We start from the raw sequence: 12,935 nt of genomic DNA on the forward strand, positions 1-12,935 counted from the left end.
AACGTCAATCAAACGTCAGCTCTTCACGTTCGATCAGCAGGAGACTGACAGAGATTTTATTTGTTTTATTTATATATGACAGAAACCTCCGGGGGGTGGAATCTTCTGGGAACTGTGACTGATTTAATTTTAGTTTAATACGACTGTCACACTGTGTTCCTACAGTCGGTAACATCATCGGCATCAAGATGTTTCCATTTTCCCATAAAAGCTGCAATAACGCTTGAAGAAATCCCGTCAATAAACAGGAGCTGCTCTGTCAGCACTGTCAGGAGCTTCTCACACACACACACACACACACACACACACACACACACACACACTCACACACACACACACACACACACACACACACACACGAGGCAATCAGGCTCAATTGAGAGCATTTCCTGTGTTTCATGTTAATCTTGAGTGATTTTTCCATTACGTCCTCAGCGGCAACCCCTGTGCACTGAGCTAACCTCTCTCTCTCTCTCTCTCTCCCTCACACACACACACACACACACACACACACACACACACACACACACACACACACACTTGTTCATTTTTCTGTGAGGAATCACATGAGAGGGCCGATCAGGCTGGAGGAATAGAAGTGCTGATAAACTGGAAGATAAAATGAAAATGTGACAAAGTTCGTCAGGACTGAACCTCCTTCATGTCCGTCATGTGTGGATCTCTTCACTTGTCTAGCTCACCTGGTCTCGGACCAGCAACTTCATTTAGAACAAATCATCATGTAGCGTTGCGTGTCCAGACCCGTCTACACAGGGCTGTGGCAGCGCTGAAGATAAAGTCTGATTATCATTCTGCTTCAGGTGGAGAAAAAAATACGGTATACGGTGTTCCTGCAAAACAGTGTCGAAGGCGGATTCTTGTTTTGCACATAATGAGGCAAATCCTGGCATTACAATAATTAAATTCCTGCAAAAGAAACAGTAACAGCTGCTCGCTTCTTTTGCATGAGTTCTCTTGGATATGACTTCTTTTGTTTCTCAGAAGTCGTACCAGTCCAAACTGTAAAACTCAGACTGAGTATTTATTTATTAACTTACACGTTGTGAGTCCTGACCATCATGTGTGTGTAGAAACCCAGCTGGCATCACATGCTTCTTACTTTTAACAATGTTTTCATTTCAATTTTAAATGTAGGCGACGCTCCTGAACACCTGCTTGTTTCTAGACATTAAACACTGATGTAGTGGGCGTGAAAAATATCACTTTATCTTTATTCTTGGTATCTCGACATGCATCAAAGCTGCTGATGTTGAGTAAAGTCTTGATGACTCACTTGTGCATGTGTGTGTTTATCCAGATGTGTATCTGCCCGGCAACCAGTCCGAACCTGCTCTGTCAACACTATCACATCCAAACATTTCCTTTATTTGGTCTCGATGAGTTCAATTTGAAAAGAAGCGAAAGAGACGAACTCGAGCTACTGTCTCTGTTTTTGGAAGGGAGAGTCGTCGGGATGAGAGTGGCGTCGGCGGGGCTGATGGGAGAAAAGACGAGCATCCGAAGCCTGACGGAGGGAGGATGGGGTGGCGAGGTGAGGGAGGGGAGAGGAAGAGGTTTGTTGGAGGAGGAGAAAAGAGAGTCGGGACATCATGTTCCCACAAAACTTGTTGTTCATATTCCTCTGGTCAGCAAAGTGGGTCAGGGACGAGAGAGAACGAGAACAGGGGGAGAAGAGATAGAGAGAGAGAGGATCAGGTAGCTCAACTAAGCTATCGGGAATTAACAGCAATGTTCGTGCGTGTTTGTTTCTCGCTGCCTGCCAACATCTGACAGAGTCAATATTCACTATCAAAACAGCACGACTGAGAAAACAATGTTGAAAGACTGAGCCATTAATCTTAATTTCAGTAAATGCCAAGCTGAGTCAGCATGTGCCCTCAGGGCTGACATTGATGATGAAAACATTTCTTTTTCATGCACATATTAATTAAACATGTTTGGGGCTGTTCTGCTTCTCTCAGACAAAACACCTTCTTTCTACTGCAGGTATCTGCTGTGGGAAAGTACGATTAAAGTGCATATTTAGATTTCCGCTTTTAATACAGCGAAACTTTTGCACACCTGTGGATCAACAAGAAAACTCCCACACACTTTCCTTTTCACTCACAGTCGGGCAAATGTTTTTAACTCAGCTCCTTAGAAAACACCTGCGAATTCTCATTGAACTTTTAGTACAAGGACTCCTTATGATGAAGGCCCCTGTATTTTATGGAAACAAATTATTTATTTACATCATCAGGAATTATCTGACAATGTCACACGAGCTTTAAAAAATCCTCCTGTAGTTGCAATATTTGTTTTAATATAAACCGACTGGAAACTGACTATGCTTTTAGAATTAATCACCATCAGAGGTGGAAGAAAAATGTATATCTTTAATATATAATGCTTTTTTTGAGCATGTAATAGGAAAGTGCAAAGTGAAAAAGCCCAAAGTCCAAGAGAAGTCATAGGGAGTTACTCTTGCACATGTGCAGAAAGACTCCCTGAAACACCTGGTTTAGAATGGAGCATAATATCGGTGACATCACTATGTAACAGGTGTTACATAAATCAGGGTTCGTACACATTTTTCAAGGTCAAATTCAAGCACTTTTCAAGCACTTTTAAGGGTCATTTTAAAGATTTTCCAGCACCTTACTGCTGGGGTAAAATACGCATCTAAAGCAATATATATACTTGTGATTTTTTTCTTCACTTTTTATCACAATTATGTACATTGTATTATGCTGTAAACATCTAAAATTATATTCTATGATAGCAAAAACTTCAGAAATTAATTATCCAGTCTGATCCCAATTTTGTAAAAGACACAGAGTTATAATGTCAAGCACTTTCAAGCACTTAAACTAAAATCCAAGCACTTTTCAGACCTTGAAAACACAACATTGAAATACAAGCACTTTCAAGGATTTCAAGCACCCGTACGAACCCTGATAAATGTATATGTATTTTTATATATTCTATTAAATATAAACTCTCTAGTCAGCCAGCAGAAAAATAAATGCAGTTGCAGCGTTATTTTAGATCACACTACCTTGTTCGACATGACCCGCCCTACTCTGCCTCTGATTGGCTACATCGAGCCCATCCAGCCAGTTCCAGTTCCCTGCAGCATTTTAAATACTTTATATACTGCTGGCTAATTTAATCTACAGCAATGCATCATATTCTATAAGATCATTATATGTTTGTTGCGTGGATGTCCTGTGAGAACCACAGTGGTCAAATAAATGTGGTAAAAAGTACAATATATGTCCTTGAGATGTAGTCGAATACAAGTATAAAGTAGCAGAACATGTAAATACTCAAGTAAACAAGCACAGGGAATTTGTAGTTAAGTAAAGTACTTCATAAAATGTATTTATTAACATTCTCCCACTCATTATCTTTTAAATGTATTGTCATTTATGGCATGAACACAACCAGACTCTGTTTTCAAGTACTCATAATCTCTCCTTTGTTACTAAATTCACAGCTTTTTGCTGGAGGCAAAACTGGTAATAGGAGACTTTTTACAGCCAACTTCCACATTTCTCCAGGAGGTGAGTGTTTGCCACACACAGACTTTGGGTGGAGGATTTTCTTTTTTAAATGCTTTGTTATGGAGCCAACACAAACTGAAAACAAGCACAGAACAATAACGCTCTGAGCTTTTGGCTTCAACCTGCACGACTGATTTGGATTGGGGTCAACTTGCGCCATCCCAAAGAAACATTCACACCGTTGTAATTTAACGACCATAACCTCCTTCGTTAATAAAAGCATTGTAGCACAACAATAAGTGGTGGTCCAGCAGGCACCAGCAGGACTGGACATCCGTCTCTGTGAGCTCATGAAGCCAAAATAACTAAATAATGAGGCAGGATGGTGGAAGAACTGTATGTCATTTCACATCCTCTGTTTACAAACTATGAAGAGTGGGTTATGTAACGTCGTAGGGATTTTAACCTGTGTCATGCTCAGTGGCGCCCCCCAGAAACTGTATAAGCGCTGTCGCCCCAACTGATTTAATTCTTTCTTTGCACTGGGTTAACATATTCGTAACCAGTAGACAATGACTGCAACGCCTTTCTTTTATTTCTGATGTATTCCTTGGATTGATTTGGTCTTTTTCTGTATCTGCAACTGCTCTTTTTTAAATCAAAATCAAATCTCAGTCACAAAAAGCGACAGTAGTCTGCTGTCTTGTCTACTTCCGTGGCTTTCTGATGCTGAGGAACATCATCAACGACTCGCTAATGCTTTCATATGTTTCAATGTCACCCTGGACCCTTTCATACAAGACTTTTCAAAGGTTTCAAGTTAATGGGGGTCGGTTCAAAACAAGGGGGATGTTTGAGATTTTCCAGTCTGACTCAGCGGATGTACTGTCTGCAGACCACCATCGGACGCCTATTCCAGTCCTACGTTCTCCAAAATCCGAGTCACTCTAACACTAAACTGGTTACTAATGGCGCTAACACAAGCTAGCAGCTCTTAACTTTTCTCTTTACGAGGGTTTTAGTCATTTTAAATCCAGGAGTCACACCCCGACGAACAAAACAAGTTCTCCTGGCGCTGGGTTTAGCAATTTTGATTGGTTAGAAGAAACACAAACAAGTCAGAGCTTTTTTTATTTCTCCTTTACCGGAATGAGGATCGGTGCAACTGTCGAATCAATTAAAAGCCAAATTGCAAAGCACAGTCTGGTTTCTTTCCACCTGCTTGATAGAGACATGGCACTGAGTTTGACAGTTTTTTTGATTGATTGAAGTTGTTATTGGTTCTCAGTAAACGGATGTTGGCCAGATTTCCGTCTGTCTGAAGTCCAAAAGCAGGAACACATTCCTGGCAATATTCTGCCTGAGACTTTATTAAACCCTCTGGGGTAAAAATAAAAGGGTGTGGATAAATCGGATTCAAATAAAGTTTGTGTACATTTGTGTTAACTGTTGAGAAACAAAACAGAACCAGCTTTCAGGCCTCAATAACAATACACTATTCATGTTGGATCACCTCCCAGCCTGTGTCCTCAATCTGGGGTTTGTGCGTGATGATTTTATGCCATTGTTTTGTATATTCATGACTGTTAAGGGCACGAAGATGCTGATGATGATGTTGATGATCCACCACACTCACACATCCAAAAACAACCACATCTCACGTCCTGACACGCACATACACAGATTGCATGAGGACAGAATCTAAACACCGAATCAAAAACTCAGATTCGCGAAGAGGAAACAGCAGAAAGAACAACTCACTTTTTCTTCCATCCCAGTTATTTCTGGGAACAAACAGGCTGAACCTGCACCGAGCCTCCGTCCGTCACAATGGTGTTATGATTCGAGTAGCGCGTTGCTTTTGTGGGACCAGCTGTGTGTTTGCTATTGGTTGACAATGATATTATGACTGAGGAGTCCACACAGACAGATAATAGTACCCAAAGTAGATGGACTGTTGGGTAATCTCGAACACAGAGCTTCCCAGGTCAACGACGTCAAGTTTCATAACTCTTGAAAACATTTAATGTGTTTCTCGCTGTGACTGAGCAGCAGAACAATCCACGAACGTCCGACAACAAACATCACTTGTGTTCGAATTAGCTGTTTCTGTGTCACCCAATTTCCTGGAGGATTCGAACCAACAACAGCCATTCTCCTACAACCTGACCTCTCCAACCTCAGCATGACGAAGTCTCACTAACCCAGTCACCTGGACGAAGTGGTGATTTCCACGTCGCATCACAAAAAAGGCATCAAACTCTCTCTGCTGAGTGGTGGATGATGGACCCATCCATCCATCAGTACCCACCACTGGTGGATCAGGTCTTACAGATGGTCTTCTACTGTTCACATCCATGTTATGTTATGTTTCCGGCCTGATCTCTTGTACCTTTCTCACACTAACACCCAAGAACATCTGGCTTTCGTCTTCAAAGTTAAAGATACAATCAGCATTCATCCACATGTCAAATGACTCTGATTGGCGCTGATGGAAACATGTCACCTGGGTAACAAAAACACTAATGTTCAGGGTTTTTCCAGCTCAATGCTATGATGCAAACAAAATACTGTTGAGTCATCATTGACTTTGAAAGAGTAAAAAAAACTAATCAACGCTTGCATGGTAGTCAGATCAGATCCCTGCCAGCTGCAAATTATCACCGCACATGTGCAACTTTCACCATAGACGATAAACAAGCAAGATGACTCACTCCATCAACAGACTTTGTTTTAAAACAAGGTTTAACTTTTCGTTTTTGAACGTCGTCTGATGAGATTTATAATCGGCTGCATTCTACTGTTCCATGGTTTCGCAGGGTTTCCTGACATCGAACATAAAATGCAATGGGAAGGGAGTCAACTGGCGATCTTAAGTGGGTTTACCTGCCTTAAAAAACATACACAATGACCGTGGTGGCTGAATTGTACTAGATTGACCGCTAACACATTAATACACCTTGATACTAGCTAGAAAACGACAGAATAACAGAGGGTGGTGGACAAACAGGAGAGACAGACTGGGCGAGCACCAACATGAAACCAGACTGAAATGATTTCCTTTGTCTTCCCTCACGCAGACGTCATAAAACTTAATGTCCTGATGACGAGTCTACAGCCATGCAAGAATTCACGCCCATGTTGTATCTCAAGATAGCTCAGATGTGTCAATCTTCAATCAAAGTACGTTGTTGTTAGGGGCCACAAAAATAAGCTTTAGGCTATTAAAGTTTTGAATTATTCAAGTATGTTTTTGCAGAACCTCGTGGTTTCCCTGCAGCCTGGTTTCTGTACACGGCCAAGAGATTATCTGGTGTTTGTAAATCAATCAACATGCAAAGTTTGCATGTTGCAATGCTTGCATCTGCTGCACGGATCATTGGCAGTTTTGTTTTTGTTCTGGTTGAAGACTTAATAATAATAATAACAATGCTGCTAACTGATGCATCAAAACCGTCACACCGACTGAGATGCTGTCAGACGAGTTCAGGGTTGAGCAGAACATCTCTGAGTGCACTTGACTGACTTGACATACAAGCTAGAATAGACATGAGAGGACACATTCTTTTTAAAAACCGCATTAAGTCTCAGGAGACGAGGGAGATGATCTACAACCACAAGACGTTGGGAACATTTAAAATTGTGGAAAAATGTGTTTGTCAGCTGGAGGATTTAGGACATTCATGCCCTTGAGTATTTCAAAGAATGAGGAATGAGTTCAAGTTCTGTGCTTATTCCTAAAAAGAGCCCTTCGTTAACGCTGGGAGTTTCAGTTCGTGTTTATTTTTCTTTTTTTCCAGGAATCCTCCTATATGCCCTGTAATGGAGACACATATCTCAGCTGGAAGCACTAAATCAAACAAGCAGAACGTTCATGCTCCACATATCAAACGATTAAAGGAATAGTGCTCGAGTTAAAACTTCTGCAAATGTGCAAAGAACCGAAAGAGTTCAAGAGTGCATGAGAATGGTGTCACGCAGACTGTGATGTGATAACTCAGGATACATCTAAAAAAAAGTAATAGTGAAGTAAACCTGAAAGGCCAAAATGCATTATGTGCTCTCTGGTGATGCTGTTTGTGTGATTACCTGTATATGACTCCGTGCCGGTGCAGGAACATCAGAGCGGACGTGACCTCGGCCGCGTAAAAACGAGATCGCGCCTCGTCGAACTTCCGCGAGCGCTGAATCTGAAACATCAGGTCGCCTCCGTTCACGTACTCCATGACGAAGAACAGTCGGTCCTGAAGAGAGAGAGACGAGTTCAGTCAGTTCTTTGTTTTGAAAATGTAGCGGATCTTAAACTGAGTTTTCAATTTGGACACATTAAGAAAATGTTAAAAGTATCAAAAGAAATTCCTAATTTCTTCAACTATATTTGACCAAAACCTTGTCAGAGCGATTCCCGAGAACTTAAACACTAATGAGTATGTACATTTTATTTGTCTCATTTAAGTATCTTATAAGTTTTGATTAATATCTGATTGTAACATCCTGATATTTCTCTAGTGTAACATTAATCTGACGCACATGAAGGAAAACTGAATCTGAAAGTTGGATGTTGAAGTGGAAAAATCCTGCATCGCATTAAAAATTCAAACTACATGTCTATGTGACTAACACTGAATGTCTGTACTCCCACCGGACCCCTTCCTGTGACACACACACACACACACACACACACACACTTAGAAACACACACTATACCTCGCCCTCTGAGCTCTATTCTCTTGGTACTGAAAATGGCCCCCTTCCTGAATTCCAGCTCCCTTTCTTCATATAGGAAATAAGAGAGAGAGCGAGAGAGAGAGAGGATGTGTGTGTGTGTGTGTGTGTGTGTGTGTGTGTGTGTGTTTGTGTGTGCGTGTAATTGTTTGGGGGGTTGTGATATAAACAGCTCCGTATATAAGAAACCAGGATCAGTCCCTCCCGGCCATTGTGTGAGCCCTCAAACTTTACACTGTTAGCAGTTAAGGACACACACACGCACGCACATATGGACAATATATAAGGTACATGTGTATGTATGTTATACTGTGTGAGATCTGAAGACCCCCTGCTGTAACTGTGGACCTTCACAAAGACTGGACCTCAGATACAAGGAGTGCAGAAACATAGATTCAGTGTCGGTGTATTCATAAAACTGTGCACGCACAAAGACAGAAATACGGCTGGATATAGACGTGTAAAGGTCACATACATGCTTCTGTTTGGTAAATGTCAACCACTGTGACACTGCACATGCACAACACACACACACACACACACACACACACACACACACGCTCTTCGTGACCCATAGCAACAAGAGCAACTTCATCTACTGACATCTCCAACAGGACCGGACACCGCTCATCATCACTTCATCACATATCAGAAATGAGCTCATATCACGATCACGTTAAAGGGATATTCCAGTGTAAGTTTAATCCATGGTCTAACACACCGTGAAACTGTGTTAGACTCCCTCTCGAGAGATCAAGTTAGCAGACCGCTAATTTACGGAGTTTTATCAAAAAACGACTCAGAAACGACCGCACGACAACAATACACTGCAGTAAATGGATCCAAATATAAACCGCCACCAAAAAGCCACAAATAATGCTCAGAACAGCACCAAACTTCAGCAACAGTACAAATAGGGTCTCAGCACATAGTCCGGGGCATCTAACCTCCGCTAGCTTAGCTGGATTTCTACTTGGAAGCTAAAAACAGATTTCAACTCTCCTCCATCAGCTTCCGGGTCGGGGAAGTCCCGACGCGACGATTACCGAGTGCGGTTAGAAATGCTCAATTCCGTTCTTTTCCCTGTCCGCTCTCGATAATAACTGTTATAAACTGGCAGGTAAGACACATATGAACTTTGATTGCTTTTCCATGGAGTCATAATCATACATTTTCATCCATGAGCCGCAGAACTCTACTGCACTCGGTAATCGACTCGTCGGGACTTCCCGTCAACAGGAAGCTGCTGCAGAAGAGTGGTAAATTTAGTCAGCTTTTCAGTAGAAATCCAGCTAAGCTAGCGGAGGTTAGATGCCCCGGACTATGTGCTGAGACCCTATTTGTACTGTTGCTGAAGTTTGGTGCTGTTCTGAGCATTATTTGTGGCTTTTTGGTGGCGGTTTATATTTGGATCCATTTGCTGCAGTGTATTGTTGTCATGCGGTCGTTTCTGAGGTTGATAAAACTCCGTAAATTAGCGGTCTGCTAACTTGATCTCTCGAGAGGGAGTCTAACACAGTTTCACGATGTGTTAGACCATGGATTAAACTTACACCGGAATATCCCTTTAAACGCTTATTAGCCACTTTTCACATCAGAAGGTGGGGATAACACAGGTGACTTTATTTCACCTGTAGGGATTTTTAAGGAGACCTCGGGACACTTCCAGCTGTTTTTCGTGGTGTCAGAACCGGTTATTTTTCATGTGATATCAGACCATCTTCATCTGCAATCGTGGCGACTGAAATACGTATTTTAAGGCTAAACCTTGATGTTTTCTTGAGCCTGACCGAGTCGTGTTTGTGCCTTACCCTACGCAGAACATAAATTAATTCATCCTAAACAAGCGAAAAGAAACTTCCACTTTTGATACATATCTGTGGTTCTGCAGAAACTCACTTAGCTGACAGTTATTCTGGCGATTAGGTCGTTATTTCACTTTTTACTAAGTGATATTTTATGAGGACATCTTTCTCTAACTTTACCGTTTGGGTACTTTTTACAGCACCTGTACTTTTTAATTGACTATATTTGAGCCATCTTATAATGAGAGTTGTGGGCAGTGATTCAAAGGTCTGGAACAATCAGTTTTATCTCTCAGTATCGCTGAATGAACTTTCAGGGATTCAGATTTTCAGTCTTATTCCACTTCAGTGAGTTTCTGACATTATCTGGAAAGTTCAAGAGAGCTTTGTCGGGATAACAAACACAGATAATCCTTCATTTGACCAGAGCGCGAAACACTGTAAGGAATAATAAGAGGCTTATCTCAACTCAGTTTTCCCAACACACACACACACACACCCTTCCCTGTTCTTTCCTCCATTTACCTGTAAGCATCGTTTTATACACACTAATCCAAAAACTTGCTCTCAATTCACAAAATGTTAAGAAATCCGGTGACTGGATCTCCTGTTTTCATCAGAAATTACACAGAACGGCAGGGAAACGGGTAATTTCCCAATCCGGCGTAATTCCAGTTAACCGAATGCTGTTTACAAAGAAATCCCTCTGATTTCTATGTTTCTTCACATAGTCATTATCAGAGGATTATTCCTGTAATTCTGCACTTTTTTCCTGCTTCTCTCTGAGGAAAACAGTCATAACGGAGGTGACTGGTGATGGACAAAAACCACAGGATCTGCTCAACAGTGACCCAGACTTCCTCTGGTCCGTTTGACCTGATTCTTAAAAAAAAACCAGGTTAATCTTCGCTGCTAAAATGTCATTTTCATTTGTCAGTGCTGCTCTGCTTGCTCTTCTTAAATCACACACAGGGCTGATCTCTATAATCACCTCACGCTTATCACATGTAGTCTTTTATGTATTCTTTAGTTATTCCAGGTGGCTTCTTCTTCTGTAACAATGACGTTCGGCAGGACTTGTGTGATGATCTGCAGGGAGAGGTTTCAGCTTGTGTGTCTGTCTGTGTGTGTGCGTCTGCTCATCGCTGAGTCATAGATAGGCCCACGAAAAAACGCAATCACAAACAGCCGTGATGTCATTTTAATAGCTTATGAGTGTGTTTTCTTGCATGAGTCACTCGTAGGACACACTGGACAATTTATGGCACTGAACCCCACCGGGAAAACTTTCCGACTGTAACTGATGTTGACTGGCAGCCACAATAACTACGTACCTACTTTGGTTGCCGTAACAATGGCGGGAAATTCTTACAAATGTCCAGTGGTTTCACTCTTACAAATGTTGGAACGCAGTGTCGCCTGCAACTCCAACAGCCCTGCAGTTAAATCAAGCTGAGCAGCCACTCACTGGACGAGCAGATACAAAGCGAGCACATCTAATGAGTCATCCAGAACGTGCAGATTGTTTGAGATGGAGTGTCAGAAAACCTGTTCTGAACTAAAACCACTTCCACACTCAATTATCTTTCATCTAAATCATGCTGCTGGGGCACGACATCTGCAGCACTGCTGCATTTTACAAAAACTTGCAGCTTCTATTTGGAATTTGCGTTTAGCTACAGAACAATGTCGATAATATTCCTGTTTATCAGAGATGTCTGGACCTCCTGAGCTTCCGTCTATGTTGCTCATTACAGGTTTCCAGTGACGCATGACAGTGTAATCATGCACAAAAAATATCTAATTCAGGGAAGAAGTCACAATTCCTGCAGCTGACGTTGCAGCTAATGAGCTAATGCTAAAGAGATTAGTGTTCTGGAATTCCTAACTTCGATACAATATCCTTAGAAATATCAATATTCTCAATATGACAGGGAAAAACTGATGCTAACGAGTTAATTTGCAGCTGGAGGAGTCAGCTTGCTGTTGAAGAGAAAATTTAAAAAACAGTGATAAAAAAAAGGAAAAATCCAAATGCAGGCAGTGTCGCCTGCAACTCCACCACCCCGCCACCTTCCAGCATTAAGGTCAGGTAATAAACATGTAATGTGAACATGACACATTTTTTGGACATGTCAATTCAGTACGTAGCCTCAAGTTTAAACGTAACAGGGATTTGCAGAAACATTAACTGAGACGTTAACTTTTTTCTGGCGGCCGGGCTGAGATTGTTCACGTAAAGCCAAAACTCAGTTTGTCAGTCAGTGTTTGATACTCAGAGACTTTTTCTGCACTAGTCCTTTAAGTGGCCCTGTTTGTTTCTGAGTTGCGCTCTTATCTCTGCTTGCATTGGCTGCGACATTGATTCTTACTGATTAGTTTGACCTGAATTGACCAGAGTGAACCACAGCAGCTGTCGGCCTCCGCGGCTCCTCTCGACTACGTTCTCGCTCCGTGTTTTGAAGGCCGACCTCAGGCTTCATTCTTCGTCTCCAGTGTCAGTTTAAAGGGGCCTCAGGATCGACTCTTACGTAAGTGTCCGTCGGTCCACCTCGGCTAGAGTTTCTCTCTCTCTCGCTCGCCCGCTCTCGACTTTAAACAGGATGTCGAAATAGTTTGTTTAAATGTACGCTGAGTCCCGGCTGGTCCCACCCAATCAAACATGAATAAACATTTCCTGAGTGTAATTACAAATGTACAGATACTGACTTCCCACTGCTGACACACACACACACACACACACACACACACACACTGTACATGCATACATACAACGGTCAGATAACATCAAGTTGTTATTTTCTGTGCGGGCAGGAGATCATCTGGGCGTGTGTGTGTGTGTGTGTGTGTGTGTGTGTGTGTGTGTGTGTGTGTGTGTGTGTGTGTGCGTGTGTGTGAG

General features: G+C 41.9%; 1 protein-coding gene across 1 annotated transcript in view; it reads right to left on the bottom strand.

The window, feature by feature from the left end:
* Positions 1-12,935, bottom strand: part of LOC115596874 (protein kinase C epsilon type-like) — a 68,536-nt gene that overhangs the window by 9,908 nt on the left and 45,693 nt on the right. Inside the window, 1 exon segment of the mRNA XM_030442310.1 lies at positions 7,596-7,750. Coding sequence (XP_030298170.1) covers positions 7,596-7,750 — 155 coding nt within the window.

The sequence above is a fragment of the Sparus aurata genome, chromosome 15, assembly GCF_900880675.1.
Source record: "Sparus aurata chromosome 15, fSpaAur1.1, whole genome shotgun sequence".
Lineage (NCBI taxonomy): Eukaryota > Metazoa > Chordata > Actinopteri > Spariformes > Sparidae > Sparus > Sparus aurata.